At 41.2% G+C, this 26,276-nt stretch overlaps 1 protein-coding gene across 1 annotated transcript; it reads left to right on the top strand.

Annotated features, from left to right (window-relative positions):
• Positions 1–11,501: 11,501 nt before the first annotated feature.
• LOC148695118 (uncharacterized) lies at positions 11,502–24,858 on the top strand. Its single transcript, XM_088698307.1, has 3 exons — positions 11,502–11,526; positions 22,613–23,433; positions 23,506–24,858. Exons 1-3 carry the CDS (start codon positions 11,502–11,504, stop codon positions 24,856–24,858), a joined length of 2,199 nt encoding a protein of 732 aa, XP_088554433.1.
• The last annotated feature ends 1,418 nt before the right edge of the window (positions 24,859–26,276 follow it).

The raw sequence follows: 26,276 nt of genomic DNA, 5'->3' as shown, positions 1-26,276 counted from the left end.
ATGTCCCATTTCAATGCCATAAGACCATTGGACCCCGAGGACCGTTATGCATATAATAAGCAACTTCAGTAGCTACCAAATAATTATCCGAGATTAAACGTCCCAGAGCGAAAGCACTTTGGGTAGGAAAAATAACCTGTGGGAGAATAAGCTCCAACCTATTCGTGAGAACCTTTGCCACTATTTTGTACAACACATTGCACAAACTAATAGGGCGAAGTTGTGTCATCGTAACATCTTTGACTTTGGGAATTAATGTAACATGGGTATAATTGATTTTCTATAGAATATGGCTAGATAGGAGCATGGACCGAACCCCATTACAAACATCTTTGTTGACCACTCCCTCATGCTTCTGGTAGAATCCCGGTGACATACCCTCCAGTCTCAGCGCCTTTGTAGGATGCATCTGAAAGACAACACACTTGATCTCCTCATCTGTGAACGGGCTTGTCAAGGAAAAATTCATCTCATCCGTCACCTTAGGCATGATATGACAAAAATATCGTCAAAATTCTCCACTCCATTTGAACTAAAAAGTTTTGTGAAATAAGACACCGCAACCTCCTCCATCCCCTTATGGTCCTCACGCCAACTAGCATTATCATCCATTAACCCGTATAAACAGTTCCGCTTTTGCCTCCTATTAGCCTTCTGATGAAAATACTTGGTATTGCGATCCCCAAGTTTAATCCAATTTTCCTTCAATCGTTGTCTCCAAAATTGCTCCTCTTGTTCAAGCAATCGGTTCAACTTCCCAATTAGCTCCTTTTTCTGCTCAATAGACTCATTAGTGAATGGTTGTCCCAACAAACTCGTAAGCATATCCTCCACCTCTCTAATTGCTTTTGGTCTCACCCTTACATTACTACGAGCCCAGTTATTGAGCTTCATCCTCGTCATCTTAATTTTCTCGGTAACTAGGAACATTGGTGAGCCCTCCACCTCCTGGGTCCATTTTTACTATAAATCACAATGAAAAAAGGATATTTTTCATTATGGTGTAAGAAAAAGGTTTTATTTGTAATTTTATTATTTGTTGCAAACTTTATTACTACCTAAACTGCACCAATAATAAAAGGTTAAAGGTTTAATTTAAGACACCATGAGTTAAAAGAAAAAAGACCTAATTGGGCGACCCACCACTTATAGTTTTCAAAAAGTTCATAGTAAATGCTATTGGACATTAAAAAATTGCCAAACAAGTTTGGTATATGGTAGAGTAGCATGGTACAGAAAATAAAGAAAAGTTACGGGACCAACAAAATATTATAAATGGATTACTTTGACATAAGTAATTATTTAATATTCGTCATTTAGTACTATAATCTAGTGATAATCTTCTTCACTTGTAAGTGAGAGGTCTTAGGTTCGATTCTCGTCAAAGATGAATTTGAACTACATTATTGTTAGCCCATTGCGAGAGTTAGTCAATTCCCCCATCCTGTTAGGGTAAATATTATCGATTGTTTAAACAAATGATTTAATATTCGATTAGAAAAATATCTAATGAAAATCAAATGTCCAAAACAAAGGAAAGGGATTCTTTCCGGATCTCTTCCACCAAAGCCACCGGATCAAGTGATCCGAACCCTTGAAATTTGATGAAACGGCTAAAGTTATTATAACTTTTACAGGGGTCCTTGTTTTTAGCCGTTGAATCAAATTTTTAAGGGTCGGATCACTTGATCCAAAAAGAGAGGATCTCTTTTCCAAAACAAAAAAAATAAAAAGAAAAGCAGTTTTGTAAAAGAATATCAAACGACTTTTCAACAGCACGTTTCAATTGTTGAATGTTTTAATTACACTTAAAATTAATGTGATCCAAACTATGGTTTTGTCATATAAATTTTCACTTGTAAGTGATGTGACATCCCGTTCCGGAAATATCGAAACGTACGTATGAAATTACAATTTTACCCCTAGTGTGCTTTCGTCACGTTTTGGTTGTTTGGTGTGTTGTGGCATGTGTTTGGAACCTCACACACTCCCACACACACACAGACACTATCCTTCTCTCTCTCCTTCTGTCTTCTCCCTCTCCCCCGAGTCCTCTATCCTTCTTCTTCTTCCTAAAACGTACGGACCAACACACATACCCCTCAAACAGTAGCAGATCGAGGAAACCAAGGACACATTTGAGCTCGTGAGGTCGAGAGGAACACAACCATATCATTTTCAGGTGAGAAACACATCGTTTTCACGTCGATTCGACGATGTCCGTTTTGAGTACTGTTCATGCAAATTTAATCTAGCTTGTTTTTGGAATTTCTAAGCTTGTAGATGTGTTTGTGAGGTTCCAAGGAACCTCGGAGTGGTTCGTTGGACGAGTTTGGACGTCGGGATCGTCCTGTCCAAAGTTGGCCGAACTTGGATTGTTGTTGCAGGTATGATCTAGTGAGTTTTAGCTTGTAAAAGTGGTCTAACGTTGTTCTACTAGTCCTAAGCTTCATTTTGGCGTTTGAATCATGAAAAACGGTTGAGAAACGAGTGAGAAATCACGGTTGGAAATTTTCCCAGTTTTCCGGCGCCGTCGCCGGCGCCGGAGTCTCGCCGGAGAAGAAAGGGGAATATTCCGTTAAGTTTAACGGAATATTCCTAACGGCAGTTGACGGCGTCAGTTAAGTTTAACGGAATATTCCGTCAGTTTAACGGAATATTCCTGACGGCGTCAGTTGACGCCGTCAGTGTGCATGGCACGTGGCCGCGCGTGGGGGGCGCGTAGGTCCGTGCCTATTCAGGCGCGTGGGGGCGCGTGCGGGGTCCAAAAATTATTTTAAAAATATGGTTGTGATCCTGAGGTTGTGTAGAGCACGTTGGTATATTCATTTGTCCATTTTGAGCAATGTATGAGAAGTTATTACGAGAAGTTGGTTATGTGCTTTAAAGTTAACGTTTTTATAGTTGTTTCGCATCTAGGTGACACGTACCCCGAGGACGAACGTGCACACGCGAGGCAGGGGGGCTACGACCCTTCTACATACCAGTGAGTGGGCTTTTGTTTTCCGTATATACCTATATACATTTATATTCCCAGAAATTGATTTAAAAAGGGTTATTTGCCTTATGCCATGCATGTTATTATTATCGTTTATGCATCATTGCACGCATTAATAGTGGCATACATATATATGCATATTGGGTGCTGTGGACGCACAGGTAAGTGCCAGGTAAGTGGTATTCATATTTACTTTCAGCAGTAGTTTGAGAGACTTAGAGAGCTCATAACCTGCACCCCCGGTGTTAGTGCTCCCGCCCAGAGTAGGGCACAGTCCTTCACGTGATGTTCACCTCCCGCACCACACGCTCAGCTTGGATCCAAGTTAGGTGCATAGGCCTGTCGTACAGACCACATTAGGTGGTTCCGACTCGTAGGTGACCCGCGATTATTCGCACAGCCTTCACGTGATCGTAGCACTAGAGCGTATATATATGTTACACCCAGGCCTGTCATAAAGACCACCTTGAGTGGTTCCGACTCGTGGGCAGGTTCAGTTATAGAGTTGAGATTTGAGCTCTAGATGCAGCCGTACAGGTCACGTTAGGTGACTCCGGCTGCCAGATGTTATGCTATTGATATGATTTATACCTGGGCACTTACATTCATTATGAGGTTTTGGCATGGCATATATTGAGCATGGTTGGCATACCCTTGAGCATGTTGGCATGTTTATACATACGTTTTTATGTTTATTTTCTGGGAAGTATACAGGTTTTACGGCGAGGGGTTATAATGTATTTTTGTTAAATGGTTTTCAAAGAGCTTTGTTTTTGCCCACTCACGCTTTTGTTTTGCGCCCCTCCAGGTTCTAGTTGCTTAGCCGTTGCGGTGGTTTCCCTTGAGGGCTTTCCGGTGTTCTGACAGACACTCCACATTGTAGGGTCGCCTTCGGGCGTACTACTGTTGTCGTTTTATTTGGACTGCTATAGACCTGCTCTGAAATTGTATCTCACTTACTAGCACTTATTCTAGTACTTTGTATGCTAGTTTTTAATTATTCGTACTTTTATATTACTACTTTATTAGCTTCCGCACGTGCACATGGCTACGTCACCTTTGCGTGACGGCCAGCACGCTCCGATCTCGGTCGGGGTGTGTCAAGTGAGATCTATCAAATTCGAATATCATAAATGACGAATTCAATACTAACGTATTCTCCCTCACTTTAATGTAAATATATTGTATCAAATAATAATAATAAATGCATTCTAAAAATCATTTAATGTTGTCATTTTTTTAACAATTGATATTATTTATCTACACTAAGGAGGAGGGGTGGGATTACCCTAACAATGGGCTAGCAATAATGTGGTTCAAATTTGGCCTTTAGCGATAATCGAACTTAAGACTTCTCACTTGCAAGTGAAGATGAAAACTACTAGACCATAATACTATGTGGCATTTAATGTTGTCACTTAATATTGCAGGTTAGTGGCATTTTTCTTACTTTTGATTCAGATATCTTGAGTTTAATTCTCGTCAAAACGAATTTGAATAAAATTATTATGGCTAGCTTATTGTGAATGTTAGCCTACTCTCCTACCTATCAAATTCATTAAAAAAAATCATTTAGTACTACGATCTAGTGATATTCCTCTGCATTTATAAGTGAGAAATCTTAGGCTCAAATCTCTTGAATGATGAGTTCGATACTGGTTATTTTATCACCTATTCGTGTAATTATATTGCTATTTAAAAAGAAAGCATGTCCAAAATCAAAAGATTTGAAGAATATATATATATATATATATATATATATATATATATATATATTTTTTTTTTGTAGGCCTATTTGATTAAACTATTCTAAGGAAATAGAGAGAGGGAGGCCGAGGGCAATAAGAGAGAAAAGAGAGAGATTTAATTGTGAATTGTGTGTTATATCACCCCATTGTGCATTTATTTATAGTAGTAGAATATGTTAAATCCTTACCCTTTTAGGATTACAACTCTAATAGGATATTAACTACTAAATGGAATATTCAAAGATATTCCTAAATGCACTAGGATTTACATAATCACATTTTTATTCTAAATATGACTGCAACATATATATAGGAGTTTTTGAACTTTAATCATTTAAAAATACAAAAAATTTAATCTAAACATAATGTTAGATTATGTATTATAATCCTTTGATGTGTACTTTATTTCATATTCATATTCATATTCATTTACCACATATTCATAAGAAACATATTAAATAATTAAATTTATTAATATACACATTTTCATATTAAAACATGGTGCTAGATTACGTATTTATTATAATTGTACTTTAATGTGTATAATATTTAATATTTTTCATTAAATAATTAAATTTATTAAAGTACACATTTTCATTTGTTAACTTTATTTAAATTCCTCCAATTATAACTTTATAAATGTACCTAAATAAAAAAATTTCAAAAATAAATAAATAGTGAAACATAAGAAACATATGTAAATACATAAGTGTACTGTAATAAATTGGTATACCTAAATGTCTATATCGGAATCCATGTGGGTTACCACTCATAAATAATGAAGAATTAGGCTTGATTATTTATTTTACAAGTGAGTCTTACAAATATTAATTAAATAAGAAAAAATATATATGGATTGAAGCAAAAGGAAATTTATCTTTACTACATTGGCATTCTAACTTATATTTGACATTTTTTTTTTTTGACATCTCCACTGAACTTGCTCTTATACATTTTCCTATATTTTTTTCAAAATCATTAATTCTCTGTTTCACTTTGCATAGTTTGAAAAATATTTCATGACTGTTATTTATATAATATTCATATAATTAATAGTAGATCACAAAATAAGTAATGAGGAGTATATTAGACATCTAAAAATACAATTGTCACTTAGTACTATGGTCTAATGATATTCCTCTTCACTTATAAGTGAGAGATCTTATGTTCGATTCTCGCCAAAGGCAAATTTGAACCACATTATTACTAACCCATTGTGAAGTTTAGCTCACTCCCTCACCCTTTAGTGTAGATAATATCGTTTGTTAAAAAAAAAAAAAACAAATTGTGTAAAATCAAACTTTATAAAAAATTTACTTAGGTGAATCCTAATCACTAAGTGTTTGTGACGACCCGTCCCTAATTTTCTATGTAATTTCTCCCTGAGTGTGTAAATTGACATTTATGCCCTTATTGCCAAAGTGACGTGGATATAATTATGCAGCTTTAAATTAATTTTCCCATTATCGTAATTAAATTGTACTTGTCGTTACAAGTGTGCGTTAAATTGTTCAGTGTCAAAAACACTGTTTTTTACAAGGTACGGTAGATTTCTTATGATTTCATCTATACAAAATCCTATCCTTTGTCTTCTTTAAAACCGGATCCGTGCCTTACACCTCACCACCAATTATTTTGCTTCCTTCATTATTGCAACCAATCAAAACTCACCTTCCTTCTCTCTCTCCTCGCCCAAGCTTCTTCATCTTTGCAACACTCAAGAACACGCATCAAACTTCACGAATCGAGGCTGCAAACATCTCCATCATACTCCTCTCGAGCCCACGAACCTAGCCATACCAACCTATTCTCAAATGGACAAGTTTTGACTCGTTGACTCAGAAGTTCCGACTTGGACGACTTAGCTTCGATGTGATCCCGGCCAAGTTATGAAGTTTTGAAGATTATGGAAGCATCCACACAACTCCCTAGAGTCCCTAGGCTAAGTTTGGAGTGGTGACAAAGTCAAAACACACGGTTTCGAAGAGTCGAAAACTAGGCCGAGACTTTCGAGGCTTTTTTAGTCATCTTCCGTCTACCTTTTGGACTTTTTGAAAGCTACTATTTTGTTCTCCTTGTCACAAGCTTCAAATCCATATAAATTTCATGGAAAATGGTTGAGAAATGACAAAGTTACAAGGTTTTAAACATTTTCCAAAAATCGACGAAAATTTCCAAATTTCGGCGAAACCAGAAGGCGAACTACAGTGACCCATCGGAGAAGATGATGAATATTCCCTCAGACTTGACGGAATATTCTAACGGTGTTAGGTAACATAATCAGGTTCCGTTAACTGTTTAATGAAATATTTCGTCAACTCTAACAGAATATTCATGTCTTCTATCAGATTTTGCCAGGCGCGTGCCTGCACGTGTGGCCGTTGGTTGGGCGGCACGTGACGGCGCGTCCGACTTCCAGCCGGCTAGTGGTTGACATGTGCGGGTCCATGACTTCAAGTAGAAGATTTTCGTATGTTCAAACCTTCTGTTTGAGCAAGCTATGAGGAGTTATTCCTAGCTTTTAGTGTATGTTCTTATTAACTTATTATTATTAGTTGTTTCGCATATAGGGAAGACTTACCCTGAGGACGTACGAGGGCAAGCGAGGTTAGGGGGCTACGATCTATCGACATATCAATGAGTGGGCATTTTGTTTTCATATATATATATTGTATAGTTTCCACAAATGCTTTTAAGTTGGTTTATGCATATTATGCCATGATTTATTTAATTCTAAAAATACTGTTATGTGGTTGAGATTTATATGTTGTCATGGCATATTCATATACGTTTTACTTGCTCATCAATGTTATACGGTTGTGAAATGCTAAAATAACCCCTATGGGATGCGCAGGTAAGTTCAGGTAAGTTTATTATGTTTGGAATTGTTGAATCATTATGGCATGCTTATATTCATATAGTCTGCTCATCATTCCTACACCCATGTGTTAGTACTCAGCCCAGGGCCAAGCTAGTCTTTCACGTGTTGTTCACATCAGCACTGCATGCTTGCCTTGGATCCAAGTAGGTGCTAGTCATGTTGTACATATTGCAATAGGCAATTCCGACTCATATGTGACATCAAATAGTGCTAGTCTTCACATGATTGTAGCACTAGAGCGTATATTATTACACTTAGTCCCGTCGTACAGGTCGCATTAGGTGACTCCGACTTGTATGCTAGCATAGATTGATGAGCAATAGGTGCAGTCGTACAGGTCACATTAGGCGACTCCGACTTGCGTGCTTGTATAGATTGTTGAGCACATGATTATATTTATATTGTTGTTGAGTTATTGTGCTGTGGCATACTTCTGGATTTACTGTTGGCATGCATTTGATTTCGTACTTATACATAGTATGATTTTCTGAAAATTATACTTGTTTTACAGTAAGGGGTTAGTATTTTCAGAAAATAAATGGATTTTACAAATCTTTATTTTTGTGCCCACTCATCCTTTTATTTTTCGCCCCTTCAAGTCCTAGATAGCTGAATTACTCCGTGGCGTGCGAGGATTAGCCGGCGATTCTGACATATCTCCAATTTTTAAACTTAGGAACTTATCCCAGTTATGTAATAAGTACTTCTCTAGTTTGATTGCTTTACCATTATCTTATCTATGCTCTAAACATTTGTAGTTTATAGGTTCTACCCACTACTGCGCACTCACTTTAGTAGTTTAATTAAGTTATTGTTACGGTTTTAATTTATTCACATTCTTATATCACTTACACTTTTTGTTACGTCACCTTCGGATGACGGCCAACATACCTCGACTCCGGTCGGGGTGTGTCAGTGTTAGTAAAAAAACTAATTCATGTTAGGTTTAAGTAAGAAATTTAAATTTCAAAAGCCAAAATCATTTTTTTTCTTTCTAAAATCATATTTTGATTATAAAAAAAAATCACATCAAAATTTCCCGTGCACACAATTAAATGCCCTCCCAAGCAAGTGGCTCTCTATCGATAATGGAGAGGAGTGTTGCTTTGTATCATGATGTATATTTATACTTTGTTGGTTCTTTAACCTATCAATCTATCATTTGACATAAAAAATAAAATAAAAAATAAAAAAACAAAACCAAAAACAAAAAAAGAACGCCCTCCCAAAACTAAAAACTGAAAAACAAACTGATGCCGAGTCTGCGGAATGAATTCTGAACTTAACAAAGGGAGCATGGATCCGGATTTAAGGAAGCAGCACAAGTAGTGTACAGTCGAGTGAATCGTCAGGTGGTCCTGCACGTTGACGATCTACGCCACGTGAACTCAGTATTCAATTCAATGTACAAGCCGCTTCGGTTCTTCTTTAATTTTGGTCGGTTGGCTTTCTGGAATGGGCCTTCGTTTTCATTTTTTTTTATTTTCCTTTTTTCAGGGTTGTCGATGAGAAAATTCCCAAATAATGGGAGGGGACATATGCCTCATTGAAGATTTGTCGCATTTATTCTGAGGAAAACTAATGGAAAATACTTGAAAATTTTGAATTTTAAAGATAAGAATAAAATAAAGGGTAAAATGAATAGTACCATGATTGACTTTTTCGTATAAAAATATGATTTTTTTGTTAAAATGAACAGTACTAGAAATTTTTCGTTAAAATTCCCTTTATTCTTCTACCTACCCCACATAAAATAAAAGACAAATAAAATTTGTATTTTCTATCAAATTTTGAAAAAAAGTGCCAACCAACAAAATTGAGAACTTCATTTTTTGGTCACTCCAGTGATTAAGAATGGTCACTCCAGTGATTAAGAATGGTCACTCATATTGAATTGATATCATGAGCTGTGATTACAACATTTGCATACTAATTTATTTTTTACTCTAATATCAAATCCAAAAGTAAGTGACCATACATTTTTTGATCACTTGGTAACCAATAGAACATTCTTAACAAAATTGAATGCATAATGTAGTGTGTTTTTTTATGTACAATAAACCACACAATGACTTGGTCATAATTTGGTATCAAATTCATCGTATTTGAGAGTCAATGTTACATCCCGGCCTGGGGCGGATCACTTCCCGAGCCCGCTCCACCACCGTAGCACGATATTGTCCGCTTTGGCCTTACCATTCCCTCACGGTTTTATTTTTGGAAACTCATGAGCAACTTCCCAGTGGGTCACCCATTATGGAATTGCTCTAGCCCCCTTCTTGCTTAACTTCGGAGTTCCTACGGAACACGAAGCCAGTGAGCTCCCAAAAGGTCTCGTGCTAGGTAGGGATGAGAATATACATTTAAGGATCACTCCCCTGGGCGATGTCGGATGTTACAATCCACCTCCCTTAGGGGTTCGACGTCCTCGTCGGCACACACGTGGCCAGGGTTAGGCTCTGATACCAAATTGTCACATCCCGGCCCGGGGCGGATCACTTCCCGGGCCTGCTCCACCACCGTAGCACGATATTGTCCGCTTTGGGCTTACCATTCCCTCACGGTTTTGTTTTTGAGAACTCACGAGCAACTTCCCAGTGGGTCACCCATCATGGGATTGCTCTAGCCCCCTTCTCACTTAACTTCGGAGTTCCTACGGAACCCAAAGCCAGTGAGCTCCCAAAAAGCCTTGTGCTAGGTAGGGATGTGAATATACATTTAAGGATCACTCCCTTGGGCGATGTGAGATGTTACAGTCAAAGTTAAGACTTCTTGCTTACAAATGAAGAAAAATAATACTAAAGTATAGTACTAGTGATAAATACATAATGTTGTTTAACTTATGAGATTAAGTCCAACATATTAGACGGTTTTGAGTCTTCCGAGTTGAGTTTTGTGGGCATTTTAATTATAAAACAAGGGCCAAATACAATGATTAGATGAGCGTAACAGTGATGAAAAACTCTAATCTCAGCTCACTAGAAGTAAAAAATATGAGCATCTGTTTAACAATATATAGACATACCTTTCTTTCTAGGTCTTGGATTACATAGTGTTTGACCTAGTTTGGTCATTTTATGTAAGGGTAAAAAGTTAAGGTTTGAGTGGATTCATAAATTTTTCAATTCATAGATCATCCTTACAAATATTCAATTCAATTTGAAATAATTTGCTTATTGAATTATCACAATGAAATTTCACTTTTTCTTATAGATAAAGTGTTCGTTAATTTATTTGAACTCAATTAGATGTCTCAAATATTTTCAATTTGGCTAGTATTTTGTAGATGATCTAAGAGGTGAAACTTGAAAAATAAACAATTCGGACCATTGAAATTCGATGTGGTATGAGTTTTATAACTAATCCCTTTTTTTTAAAAAAAAACAAAAATATAGGAGTCCTTTCCCTTCAAGGCCTCATTCATCATATTTATTACATGTCACCTGATGAAAGAGATAAACACAATATAATTATCTATAAATGTATTTTTCATCATATACATTGTCTTATCTAGCTTTTGCTCATTAATTTTTTTAGAACAATTATCGTATACATGCTAGGAAGAATTGAGTGTGGGTGAAAAGTTGCATACAATAATCCCACCATAATGGTGCTACAACAATAATTATACCCCAAAAGAACACAAGAAAATGGGAATTGATATTTTAGTACAAGGCATGGGTTTAGTATCAGCTATCACAATCGTTGTTGCAGTTGGGAGAAAGTCGGAATTTTGGTTCAAAGTACAAGACAAGACATTGGTTCCTATTTTCAAATAATCTTTAAAGCAATTTGATGCTCATTGGAGCTGCATGTAATGGAAGTATACTTTAAAAAAACATGTCAAAAGACAATTGGTACATGCATTGCGGACATGGCTTTAGTTGCCCAATTTACAGGTAAGTTGAAATACGATGTTCATAAACTTACTAACTAATCAATTCATTGTTTCCTCTTATTTTTGGTTGATGAATGTTCGGAAAGCCATAATTTGGTGGAAGTAGACAATATGTGGGCTGTTTTATTGTGTATATATAAAATTTGACTTGGTGGTTAGAGGGAAATATCGGACCCATTTGGTATTGGATTTTTTTTCCACAAAAAACTGCTTCATTTTAAAGTTACTCAATAAAAAAGTGTTCGGTAAAAATGGAATATTCTGCTTATTTTAAAGTCATTACCTTCTGAAGATAGATTTTAAAATTAGACTGTATGTTGCTTTTAAAAGCTACTTTTATAAAAAGAGGAGATGAGCCACTTAGTACTACGATTTAATGATATTTTTCTTCAGTTGTAAGTAAGAGGTCTTAGGTTTGTTTCTTGTCAAAGGAAAAGTTAAACTACATCATATGGGAAACCCACTCTCCCATCCCTTTAGTGTAGCTACTATAGTTTGTTAAAAAAAAAAAAAGGGGGAGTTGAGACTTTAATGCATATCATCAATTCTTGTAATACCCTCATTAGTTTTTGAAAATTACATTGTTTATCCTTCTATACACAATCTATCTCTTGGAGAACAAAGTGAACGCCACAACCTACCACTACAAACACCAACTTTACACCACAACTGCAACCACCATCATTGGCGCCACCACCACCACCATAGCCACAACTGCTACCACCATTGATCCCACCACCTCTACCACCATTATTACCCTTACACCCCGACCACCACAAACTATTAGCACCACCGCTATGCCCCCACCACATCCGCCACCAACACCACCACTACTACCCTGTTGCTATCATCCTCACCAACAACCTCATTAGCATATCCATTATTGTCATTATATATAACGATATCACTTTTACATTCAAATTTACAAAAAACTTCACACTACTTTTCATACTCAGAACACTTTCAAAACTACAATATCTAATGATCATGCTTTATTTTACAATTGATTATTCTTAAAGCACATCAGAAGTAATTTTTATTTAAAGCACAACAATCCCAAACTGACTAATAGTGTAGCATTGGGTTGAAGTATTGAAATAATCACATTTTCAAATGTTAAGATATTATAAGTAGAGTTCATTATTATTATTATTATTATTATTATTATTATTTTTTGAAGTAGATAATATTAAGAATGTATTAGATGAAGCTGAAACTGAAATGTTCATGGATGCATGACAAAATCAGAGATTGTTCAATTAGTTAATTGACCATAATTTCCTAATGATTAGCTGCCCACCAAAACTCTTGTATTCTTTCTCCCATTATTTCATTTGAAAACTCGAACCTGGATTTTGACATCTAACCAATTTTGTGATACGGATCGATCCCTAGTGCTTCTTAGTTATTAAGTTATTCTCAATTTAGGATTATTAATCGTCGAGCAAATATGTGTGAATTATTTGTGTCTTTCTGAATAATTTTTCTAATACAGTTATAATAAAAGTGCTTAATGCAGAAGTACTTTTAAACATAGCAGAGCTAATAAGAGTAATGACCCGTATCGGATTTTAAGAAACATCGAGGGCAAGTATGTAATTTCATTTTCGTTGGGAGATATTTTGTCATGGTTTTTTTTTTTTTGGTTTTTTGGTCTTATTTGGTGTGCCAATGGGACCCACTCTTTTGGTTTTGGTCCCCTGGCCCACTCCCTCTTCTCCTCTCCCTCTCCTCGTGTCTTTCCCCCCAAAAAAACCTCACAACTATCTCTCTCATCTCTCTCTATTATTCTCTCCCTCCCTCTGAGCAACACCCACACACACAGAGACCACCACCATCACCTCACCCTTCTCCACACCTACTCGAGGCTAGGAACCTCAGACGAAATGCCGGATCAAACCGAGAACGGGGCACCGTGAAATCTGACGGCCTTCGAGCCATTTTTTGACCAAACCACGACGAGTTAGCCGTCGAGAAAGTTTACCCAGTTTCTGACACCCTCTAAGGCTTTCGAGTTGTTTTCCAACCAAACCAAAACGAATTAGCCGTCGTGCAAGGTGCGTTTGTCAGTGGCGTTTCCGTCTTCTCTAGTTTGCGCGGCTCTGGACGACGGAGTAAGGTGAGTGGACCCCTTCTAAATTGCATATTTTCCTATTAGAAATGCATGCATGAAAAGCATGATTTAATGGTTATGTTTTATGAAATGTTTATGAGTAAATTGGTTTTACGCTTTATGATATTTCATGCTTTATCGAATTTACGATCTTTATGGTATATATGATGGATGACTATATACCATGAAGATGTTTTAAGATATGATGTTTGAGCTATTGAGCTCTGTTGAGATATATGTACTTATATTTGGAAATATTATGTTCAATGATTTTTGTGCTTATTTAGTGGTCACTATGTTCTGCCTACAGGCATATGTTTTGCCTACGGGCGTATGATCTGCCTACGGGCGAATGACCTGCCTTTGGGATACCATTATTTAGCACACTATATATGATATATGTTTTATTAAAAGGTTTTATGGCATGTTAGGCATTTTGGAAAACCTATTACTTATCATGCGATATGAGTTTTCAGAAATTTTGGGGGTTAGTACGTTGTTAAATAATTATGTTAGTATTACTTATTTATCAACTTGGTCCACTCATGTTTTGTTTTGAGCCCCCTCAGGACTTAGAATCGAGGTATACAATCTCGGTGTCAAGGTACTCCCGCATCGGCATATTCGAGTCCTCTCGGTGTAGACCATCCCTTTCTTCGTTCAATTTTTTGTTATTCCTTTCTAGTGTCCTGGATTAGCTGTATGTTCTGAACACGTTCCATAATTGCATAATCATTGTATTTAAATGTATAAGTATTGTCTATATTTATTATTTCTTATGCATCCTAATATGGCTTCGTCACATTCGGGTGTCGGCCAGTACGTGCCTACCCTGGTGTTTGGTGAATATCAGGATCGGGGCGTGTCAATAAGGCTATTGATCGTGAAATATCAATTGCTACAAAATTATATGATAACTATTGCTCTTTGATGAGTTTTTAGGGTAGAGATTTTCAAAGAAGCAACGCGAATGTACTAGTAATGGCTTTCTAATTAAGAATCTTAAGTATGGTTTATAGACTTAATTAGTGCTTGTCGAAGTTAACGTAGAACTGACCAGACAGCCATCACTTAAACAAATCTAAAATTTTGTACGTTAGAACAAATGAAAGTAAAAGATACGCTAAAGAAAGTTGCAGAGATTAATTAATTAGACTTTGGAAATGTGTGTTATGCAAGGGAGAATAAATAGTAGTATTCTTGGGTTAGAATTTTGGGTTATAAGTTAAATATGTAATAAAATATAGGGAGTTGTTGTTGATACTGTAAAAAAAGTTAACTTAGACTCATAACAATTGTGAAGATGTGAAGACATAAGGAGAAATTACACTTTGTATACTGAATTTTTTAGAGTGCTAATAGCAATTGTGAATATATGAAGAAATGTCCTACATCATAAAGTTAAAAGTATTACAACGACTTAAAAGCTGATCAATTACCAGACTCTATTGTTATGTTCTTTAATTATTTATTTGATTGTATTTGTAAGAAGTTACAGTATGTTTACTTACAAGGAATTGATTTGTAAGAAATAAGCAATGATTTCCGTTCATGTGTTTACTAAAGTAATGGTAAATATAAGGACACGTTATTAGGGCTGGTTCAGTATGAGATACCGAACCAAAAACCATATCCCGATTCTTAAACCAAAATTTTTGAGAATTCTAATTTCAAGATCGATTACAAACCAAATTTTTGGGAATCCCAAATTTTAGGAATCCCGAAATAGTTTCTGGATTTTGGGACAAATCGGGATTAAATTTTGATTTTGGGCTTTTGAGCTATTGGGCTGAAACTTGACATATTGGGCTTTTGGGCTAAAATTTAGCCTTTTATATTGAAATTGTCAGCTCAATTTCGTTAATACCAATTTGTCATACATACAAATATGTTATATGTGCGTTTGTGCAATGTATGTTGAGCCACTAATGCAAAAGCAAAAAAAAAAGAAAAGCTTAAAGTTTATGAAAATTGTTGGCCTCTTTGGTCACTTCGGCCCCTTGATCTTGTTGATGGTTATGGTTCCCTTCTTGTTGGTATTATTCCCCTTGATGTTGATGGTTGAGCCCTTCCCCTTAAAATGGGTGCTCGTGGAGGTAGTGATTGATTTTGACGTTGTTGAACTTCAACTTGAGGTGGTCGAGGAAGTGGAGGTGGCATTTCATTTCCTTGTGTTGTATTCTCCTCACCTCCCAAATTAGTCGTGTCTAAAACAATAAACGACAAATCATTTAGATTGAATTATAGAAATAGATAATAAATACTAAGAAAATAAAAGAGGAAATTAAATCATTTACTTACTTTTTTCTAAGTGTTCAAGTTCCTTGTAGAATTTGAATTCGTCGAGTGTAGGCTCCTTGTAGAAACAAAATTCATTTCCTCTAAGCCAATCACTAGTACACACTAAAGCCTTAACCGTTTTAGGTGTTAAGGAAGCTCTAAAAGGATCAACAACTCTCCCACCTAGACTAAAGACATTCTCACTAGCAATGGTGTTACTAGGAAGGGCCAACACATCCTTAGCAACTTTATTAAGAGTTGGATATGTACCTGTTTGGACCCAAATTATTATTGCTGGGCCGAGTAGCAGGATGCGCTCGGCCCAAGGTGATGACAAGTAATATGGGCCGAATAATAAGGCCCGGGCCAGCTGGCAGGGTCGGCCAAATCCTATCAGAAGTAGTCCAGATAAATAGAAAGGTCGAGGAAGTCCTGGTGCAACTAGGATTCTCGACCAGCAAGGAATGAAGTCCCGAAAAAAGGAAAATTCAGAATCCCAGTAGGAGTAGGTTTGTTCGAGGAAGAGGCGAATTGGGACAAGGACTCCCAATCCAAATCAGAGTCGGTTTCAGGGAATGGGGCACTATAAATACAAGAAATCATGCAACAGAAAAGGACCTTCAACTGAGCATACAATTGCCCTGCGCAAAACCTCTCAATCACCTTGAGATTTTTTCCTTTTCTTTTTCCTGCCGACACACCTTCAGTTTGGATAAACAGCACTGTGGAAGCAACCGGCGAGCACCTTCAGTTTGGATAAACAGCACTGCTGCCGCAGAATCAGCCGACCAAGAAGCATCTTCAGTTTGGATAAACAGCACTGCGTCGAGGTCGACCGATTATCTATCCAAGTCTCGGTCGAGAAAGGTTTTCGAACCTTTGTTGGCAGAGGTCACCTTACTAAGCTTTCTCGGCATAGTTAGGTGTTACGAATTACATTGCTCGGCGTACTGGTCGCCGAGTGGTTTTATGATTGGATACTCACAGGTGAGTTTCAGGGTTCGGCACTCCGACGGCCGAACTACGTTTACCATCAAGACATATATCACGTTCGAGTACCTGTGCCCATACACCTTGGTCTCGATTCGACGTGCTTATACTCTCACGAATATAATCACAGTGACCGAATCGGGCTCGGACGATTTGTGAACTCCGCAGAATTAGCAGCCTTGTCTTCAGGCTGTAGAACCCAGAGACCGAGAGTGTTCCTTCCTCGGTCGCAATCGCAAGTTAAAGAAGTCAGCAACGCGCTCAAAGCTACATCAACAAATTTTACTCCTCGGCCAGGCTCGGCCGACGAGTTGGCACGCCCCGCATTCGACCGAAGGACGTAGTTAGCTTATTAGTTACTCGGCCTGCGCGCCACGTAGGTTTTGTAATTTTTAGGATCAACATTTTGGCACGCCCAGTGGGACCATTGTGCTAAACCTTCGGAGTTCATGACCATTGAGACACGGTCTACGAAGCAGAAAACAACCATGGGAAAGTCAACAACTGACTTGCCAGTGCAAGGCCTTGGGCAGGATTTGCATTCTACAAAAAATCCGATCATAATTGCGCCGCCCGAGGCCACTAGTATAACACGCCGGGAGAATGAAGTCTGTCTCGGCGGACAACCTTACAACCCCACAGTCCCGAATCAAACAGCTGGAATGTTCATGGAAGGGATTGTAGAAGATTGTGATGACGATGGTGGAGAAGGTTCCGATCCACCAACTAGGACATTCCTTCGGAGACGACTGGATGAACAATATCGTCAGGTCGAGCAGTCGATTGGTCAGAAGATGAATGATTTGCTAGACGCAATACGTAGTAATAGCGATACACAGACCAGAATGCTTGAACTACTAGTCAGTAAAGCTTTCGAAGATGGCCAGGTCGGCCAACCGCGGCAGCTCCCGACGAATGTGCCCATACCAGCCGAGAGAGGGTCCGCTCGGCCACAACCAGTCCCCTTAGAAAGAAGAGGACCAGGGAATAGAGCTGAGGGACCAAGCCAGGGAGAAGAAGTCGCCTCCATAAACGTGACCGAAGTCCAGAGAATGATTGATTCGGCCCTAAAAAAAGGGCCGAAGTTTCCAAAATTCATTCACCCGTACCCAGCTTATGTGGAAAGGTTTGAATACCCACGAGGATTTAAGATCCCCGATTTCAGCCTCTTTGCCGGGGAGTCGTCTTTATCCTCATTAGAACATGTGGCTCGGTTCACAGCGCAGTGTGGAGACGTCAATAGCGACTTCTACAAACTACGTTTGTTTAATTTTTCACTGACAGGTTCAGCTTTCGCCTGGTACATTAATCTTCCACCCAATTCTGTGCAGAGTTGGGAAGAGTTGGTCGAAAAATTCCATGAACAATTCTATCGGCCAGGGATGGAGATATCCGTATCATCCTTGGCCAGGATGGCTCAAGCATCCGACGAGTCTCCAATGGAGTACTTAACAAGGTTTAAGTCGGCCAGGAATTGGTGCCGAGTACCACTCCCCGAAGTGGAGTTCGTCAGGATCGCCCTTAACGGATTAGACGTGGAGTACAAAAAGAAGTTTCTGGGGGCAAATATTCGGGATATGTACGAACTTGCTCAACATGTCGAGCAATATGATTATCTGCTCCGAGAAGAAAAGATATCGAAGTCACCATCCCGGGGGACGTTGTATAAGAACCTCACGGTGAGCTATGCATCGGCCGAAAGTGAAGACCCTCAGTATGTTAGTGTGGACGCGGCCGAGATAATAATAGACAAACCTTATGTTTGCAAGGCTTTGGCGCAAGTAAATACCAAAGACGCCAAAACCCGTTTGACCGCCGAGGAAACGGGCAAGTTATCAAAAGTATACACTTTTGATATCACCAAAGCTGATGCAATTTTCGATCAGTTATTGGCAGCAAAGATCATCAAGCTTCGGCCAGGACATACTATCCCTAAGGCCGACGAATTAAAAGGAAAGATATACTGCAAGTATCATAATTCTAATAAGCATGCAACCAATAATTGTGTTGTGTTCCGGGACACAATTCAAAGCTGGATCGAAAAAGGAAAGTTGAAATTTCCGGAAAAGATGGCGGTCGATGTTAATCCTTTCCCTTCGACGACGATTGGTATGGTGGATGCTCACCTTCCTAAAAACAAAGGGAAGGCCGGATACGTACCGGTGCAACATGTCCATAAACGGAATGGTCGCACAAGACTACAGCTCGATATCTTTTCGAATGCACCACCAGCGGAACAATCGAGGCCACCCGCCGATGAGCCTATGACAAGGTCAAGTTCCGACGAGGCTCATGGATCAAAGGTGTTATGTGACCACTGTAAAACACCAGTTGAGCCTGGGAGGAAGACATCTTCAACACCACCCGCGGCCCCTACAACATCGTCGACAGGGTTAAGTCCACGACATCAAGTGTTTGATCGACTCGGCCCACAAGTACGGCCGAAAGACCAGACCTCGGTCAGGCGGCGTCTGGATTTCGACGCACCTTTCTACAATGAGGATTATTACTCGCGCAATGCTAATAGTTCGGCCTCACCAGCCGATCGCAAAACTTTCAAACCACCAAGGACATCGGATCAACGCTGGTACAGTTACAATTCTCTGACTGGTTTGTATACGGCACTGTCCAAATCCCAAAAACGTCGTCGTCAACGGATAGATTGCATAGCTCGGCGACAAGAAGCGCAGGCCAGCCCGGCCAATCAATGGCAACCAAAAAAGGCCGTGGAAGATAGTAGCGAACGGCCAACCCCGACTATCATGACCGAGTTAGCCGAAGGGAAGAAAGTAGCGGAGGCTGGTTTCGAAACCACCATTGAGGAGGCTGAGAAACGTATTAAGATCCTTCTCCGGCCTGGGGAAACGAGAGCTCGTCTAGAGTACTTTACACAAGAGGCCGAAAGGAAACTTTCTCCGTTACCACCGCGCGAGCCGCTTATCAAAATACGGCGCAACTTACACCCTCCGTTCCTCGGTGCATCCTTGGAATACATGCGAGAATTTCATAAGAAATACTCCGCAAATGACTTGTACGGCCTCCCCAAGGCATGTCAGGAAGCCCTCGACTTAGCGCTAACTTGCCCTGATGCCGAGCAAATTATCCAGAAAACTTCTGATCCAGCCATTAAAGCTAGGTTTCAACATATACGGGAGGCTCGGGTCCTTGGTTTTGAGGTCGATCCTTATACAGATATCGACGCCGCCGAATTACCCTTTTCGCTCGAAGACCTTCAGCATTTACGCTATCATTTCGAAGTCTTCTCGGCTGTATCGCTCTTCGGCCTCACGGCCGACGAGGAAAAACGGATAGCACGATTGGATACCTATTTAGACACAAGGAACGCCCGTATTGCATATGAAGAACGAGCCCGTGTAACAAAGGACCAACGAAAATCTTCGGCAGTCCACATCGCCGAAGGAAATGGCTCACCCGCACTCGATTTGGTTCCCACGTCTCGGATACCGGCTCTTACCGAGGAACTCAAAAGTTTGATCGAGGATTTTCCAACGACTGCTACAGAGGATAGTTCTCCGGAAGACGACGACCATGACCCCATGGGCCCCTCGGTCCTCGAACATATGGAGATTAGTATGGTACACGTTCTACCAGCTGAATTCCAACCACGTACCCACCAGTCAAGCTTCTTGGACGGGGATGTAGTTGCCGAGGAAGCCACACAAGTAGACTTCGTCGCAAATGACGACGATCGAGAAAACCAGAGTGGAGATAACCTCAAAGCAGCTTTGGCCGAGCTATTTCCCCGCTCCTCCTCGGTTAATCTCCAACACCTAAAACCGTTGTATGTCACGGCTCACATCGAAGGATTTCCCATTTCTAAAGTATTTGTCGACTGTGGAGCCACAGTCAACATTATGCCAATATCCGTCATGAAGGCTTTACGCCGTTCTGATAATGAACTCATTCCGTCAGGGATCACTATGAGCAGCTTTGTTGGTGACAAATCTCAGACCAAAGGAGTGCTCCCGTTGGAAGTTAGCATTGCCGGTCGTCAACACATGACGGCATTCTTTGTCATTGATTCCAAGACGGATTATAACGCATTACTTGGCCGCGACTGGATCCACCAAACCAGCTGCATTCCTTCATCATTATACCAAGTCCTCATCTTTTGGGATGGCAAATCGGTCATAGTTCACCCAGCCGATAACCAACCATTTGAAACCAACATGATTCAGGCTCGCTATTATGATGATCACGTCGGCTACATCACCCTCCAAGGCCTTAACGAGGATGGACGGCCGACGAGAATTTCAGTACAAAAAGTGATTGAGGTCGGCGCCGAGACTGTCCAACAGGATTCGGCGAGACTTGGCTTGGCGAACTTGGTCATCAATGCCGATGATTGAGCACACCACACAAGAACGGCGTCAGGCCGCGGTTTCATCTACAATGGAACGTCTGCTGGCCCATTGGTACGCCATTACCAAGCAACCACATTCTGGCGTCAATTTAATCGAATTTCTGGCCGAAGCAGATAATGGCCCCGTTCTATCTTTCGATAAAGTTCAGGCTGCGCCGGCCGAACTCGAAGACCATCGACCTCAAGTCAAGGACCCGTTAGAGGAAGTGAACGTCGGCACGGCCGAGGATCCTCGAACATTGTTTATTAGTGCGTTACTCCCACCGTCCATGAAGGTCGAACTCCATAAACTACTCCACGAATTTAAAGATTGCTTTGCGTGGAGTTATCATGAAATGCCAGGCCTCGACCGAAACCTTGTAGAGCATGAGCTACGCATCAAGGAGGAGTGTAAGCCTTTTCGACAGCCTCCTCGTCGATTTTCAAACGAAGTACAACTCGGCATTAAGGAAGAATTAGTTCGGCTTCTAAAAGCCGGGTTTATTCGGACCGCTCGGTATGTCGAATGGTTGGCCAATATCGTCCCCGTATTAAAGAAAAACGGTGCCCTTCGCATTTGCATCGATTTCCGTAATCTAAATCTGGCTACTCCCAAGGATGAATATACAATGCCGATCTCAGATTTATTAATTGATGCCGCAGCTAATCATGAACTGCTATCTTTTATGGACGGTCATGCGGGTTATAACTAGATTTTCATCGCCGAAGCTGACGTCCACAAGACGGCTTTCCGTTGCCCGGGGGCACTTGGTACTTACGAATGGGTAGTCATGCCTTTCGGCCTCAAGAATGCCGGCGCCACATACCAACGAGCCATGAATATGATCTTCCATGACTTAATCGGTACAATCGTCGAAGTTTATATCGATGATGTGGTCGTAAAATCCAAACGTCGTCAAACACACCTTGACGACCTGAGGCAAGTGTTCCTTCGCATGCGCAAAAACAACCTCAAGATGAACCCGGCCAAGTGTGCTTTCGGTGTTTCGGCCGGTAATTTCTTAGGATTTTTGGTGCACCATCGCGGCATCGAGGTCGACGAAAATAAAGCCCGCGCCATCATTAGCGCCCCACCGCCGACGACAAAGAAGCAGCTTCAGTCGTTACTCGGGCAGATCAATTTCCTCCGTCGTTTCATCGCCAATTCGGCCGGTAAAATGAAAGCATTCTCTACACTCCTTAAACTGAAGGAGACCGACCGATTTGAATGGCGCGAAGAGCATCAAGCTGCATTTACGCAAATCAAGGTGGCCCTTTCCACCCCACCTGTGCTCATTCCACCTTGTCACAACAAACCCCTCAAATTGTACATTTCGGCAGCTGTTGAATCCATTGGGTGCCTACTCGCACAAGATAACAACGTCGGCCGCGAACAAGCTATCTTTTACCTTAGCCGCCACCTGAATTCACCAGAACTTAATTATTCCCCTGTCGAAAAACTTTGCTTAGCGTTGTTTTTCGCCGCATCCAAGCTTCGGCATTACATGCTCCCCACAGTTACGCACGTCATCGCACAAACCGACGTAATTCGTTACATGCTGACTCGGCCTATGGTCAAAGGCCGAATTGGGAAATGGACACTCGCCTTATCCGAGTTCAGCCTTCAGTATGTACCCCAAAAGGCCGTCAAGGGGCAAGCCCTCGCCGACTTCCTGGCACAACACCCATCCCCTTATGGTCTTGAGGGGGGCGAGGTCGACATCGGTTTCGTCACCACACGCGATAACCATTGGACTATGCATTTTGATGGTTCCAGTACTTCGACCTCGGCAGGTGTCGGCATCGCAATTCAGTCGCCTGACCACTGCCGATGGTGTTTTTCTCTCAAGTTAGATTTCAGCTGCACCAATAATCAGGCCGAGTATGAAGCCCTCATTATCGGCCTCCATGTTTTACACGATCTACGGGCCCCCCGCGTTCTCGTCCTTGGTGATTCTGAACTTGTGATTAACCAACTGAACGGCGTGTTTCGTTGCATGAGTTGTACTTTAGCTCCCTATCACATGGTCGCCACTTACCTGGCCGAGTCGTTCGACCAAATCACATTTGAACACATTTCACGTATCCACAATACTGACGCCGACGAACTCGCCCAGATCGCCTCCGGAGCACAACTCATGGGGGGCAAACTAAGTCAAATTATGGAAATTGCGAACACGGGTCAACGCTCGTACCCCGTTTTGATTAATCAGCAAACTCTCCAACGCACGCACGTAGTACGGACAAGGGTGATGTCGCTCCCATCCCTGTTAGAACGAGGAGATCCCATAGAAGTATGCGCCGTCGAAGTAGAACCAGATGATTGGAGAAAGACGATGTTACGGTACCTCAATAACCCCAATGGGAAACACGACCGAAGAACGAAGGTGCTCGCGACGAATTACGTGTCGTATCAAAATGAATTATATCGCAAGGGCGAAGATGGTTTACTACTATTGTGCCTCGGCCCACACGAAGCTGCCCAAGTAATGGCCGAGGTACATGAAGGAATTTGCGGAGCGCACCAATCTGGACGAAAGATGCGTTGGTTGCTCCGACGACATGGTTATTTTTGGCCCAATATATTAAAGGATTGCATCGAATATGCGCGGAGATGCGTATCATGCCAGATTCATGGACCCGTTCAGAGAGCCCCGGCCGAATTGCTACACTCGGTTACTAAGCCATGGCCGTTCAGGGGTTGGGCAATGGATGTAATTGGCAAAATTACGCCATCATCGGGGGCAGCGAAACACGCATGGATAATTGTAGCAACTGACTATTTCACTAAGTGGGTCGAGGCAAGGTCATACGCCGAATTAACGGCTAAAGAGGTATGCAACTTCGTAGAGGAAAATATTGTGACCAGATTCGGCGTGCCAGAAACGATCATAACTGATAATGGCACTATTTTTACGGCCGATAGGTTTAGGGAATACGCGGCAAGATTGAATATCCGACTCGAGCAATCTACGCCTTACTACCCACAGGCAAACGGACAGGCCGAGGCAAGCAACAAAGTGTTGATCGGCATCCTTGAAAAAATGGTAAAAGAGAAACCTGGTTTGTGGCATTTGAAGTTAAGTGAAGCATTATGGGCATACCGAACTTCACCCCGGTCGGCCACTGGAACCACTCCTTACGCGTTAACTTATGGACACGACGCCGTGTTACCGGTCGAATTGAGTATAAGTTCGTTGCGAATAATCGAGCAGAGTGATTTGTACAGTATTGAATATAGTCAAGCGATGCGACAAGAGTTAGAAGACTTAGAAGAAAGTCGAATCGATGCAGTTAACTTGTTAATAGCACAAAAGAAAATTGCCGAGCGAGCGTATAATCAGCGTGTAAGACAAAAAACGTTCGGCGAAGGAGAATTGGTTTGGCAAACTGTGTTGCCCGTTGGGATTAAAGATCCCAGGTTTGGTAAGTGGTCGCCGAATTGGGAAGGGCCATTCATCGTTCACAAAGTGCTCGGCAAGGGGGCATATCATCTAAGAGATCGGACGGGTTCAGTTCATAAATTGCCGATTAATGGAAAGTTTTTAAAGAAGTACTACCCAATTACATGGGAAATGCAAGAGTAAGACCATTGTACTGATAGCAAAATAACCATTGTATTGATAACAAAAGATTCATTACAAGAGAACAAATACAATGATTAAATTCCTAAGGGGTCGAAGGGAGGAAAGTCTCAAGGGCAGCTTTCAGCTCCAGCCACTTCGCCTCGCTCAAAATTATCTCAGCCTGCCGCGTCTTCTTGTTGCACTGCAGTTGCTGGATACGCCGTGCGCCGGCAGCGAAGGCCGTCAACCGAGCCTTGTTAGCCTCAAAATCCTTCTCAAGCTCGGAAGCAGCAGCCGACCTTTGGCGTTGAAGGTCAGAAATCTGACGCTGGAGGTCAGAAATCTGGAGATCAAACTCGGTCAGCTTTGCTTTCTTTGCCTTGAAAGCCTCCATCTCTACTCGACCAGCCTCATGCGCGACCTTGGCCACCTTCAAATCATCCTCGGCTTGTAAGGCTCGCTCGAAGATGAGAAAGTGTTGCCGAGTCCGCTCCAGGAGATCGGTAAGGAATGAGATACCCTCCGGGCTCAGGTGACCGCCACTGGCGAGGTCATTGAGACACTCTCCAACAGAATCAAGGCCCTTGCACCGGAGAGCTTGGGAGGCAGTCAGAGACAAGACTTCGTGCAGCTTCACGAAGACTTCGGCTGGCGTGGCTCCCGCCGATTCGGCCGGAGCTGCAGAGGAGCCGGCCTCACCTGTCGTGCTCTGAAGAAAAGCGTCAAGCTCCACTTCCCACGACGGCTGCACGTAAAAGGAAAACTTTGAGAAAGAAAGAAGACGTCGTGATATAATGCATAAAAAAAAAAAAAAAGGAAAGTGTTTTAGACCTGCCGAGAGGAGACTTCGGCCATGCCCTCTGGGTCATTGCTCGAACCCAGGGAACTTAATGGCCGAGCCCAGTGCCTTAGACCGCTACGCAATTCACGCGGCCGATGGAGGTCATCTACATTAGATGGCCACGATGGCGGCCATGAAATATAGACAACGCCCCTCGGCGCATAAAATTGCCGGTGATATGAATGTTCGGGCACCTGACATTTAATAATCTTTTAAAAACATGTGCCACACAAAAAAAAATCAGCACAATAAAAAGCGAGACTCACGAAGGCCGAAGAGACTTCCTGTGGAGGAATGGGGGGATCTTCATCCTGCGGATGGATCGGCGATTCGGCCGTAGCCTCAGGATCGGCCATCGGTCTCTTGCCACGATCCGCCGCAGGAGAACGCGGTCGAACAGTCACCTCGACAACCGGAGGAGGATGGACGGGAGGAGAGCTAACTGGTCGACGACGGCGCTGCAGCGGGACCTCGTCGCTCTCGCTCTCGACATCCTGAACAAAAAGAGAATATTTAGCGTTACGACCAGAAACCTAAAGAAGCAAGTGGAAGCAGAATTATACCTCCAAAACGACCGTTGGAGACAAGGGTGCTTCGG

The sequence above is a fragment of the Pyrus communis genome, chromosome 8, assembly GCF_041283825.1.
Source record: "Pyrus communis isolate YQ-2024b chromosome 8, ASM4128382v1, whole genome shotgun sequence".
In the NCBI taxonomy this organism is placed as follows: Eukaryota; Viridiplantae; Streptophyta; class Magnoliopsida; order Rosales; family Rosaceae; genus Pyrus; species Pyrus communis.
The sequence above is the reverse complement of the archived record's forward strand: the minus strand, read 5'-3'. Positions and strand labels throughout refer to the sequence as shown.

What these genes read in the sequence shown, in the direction of transcription:
- LOC148695118 (XM_088698307.1), top strand. Translation starts at nt 11,502, where the DNA reads ATGGCTTTAGTTGCCCAATTTACAG. An exon ending in TTTAGTTGCCCAATTTACAG is followed by an intron (nt 11,527 to 22,612) that starts GTAAGTTGAAAT and finishes ACATTTCGGCAG; the next exon opens with CTGTTGAATCCATTGGGTGC. An exon ending in GGGGCAAACTAAGTCAAATT is followed by an intron (nt 23,434 to 23,505) that starts ATGGAAATTGCG and finishes CAACGCACGCAC; the next exon opens with GTAGTACGGACAAGGGTGAT.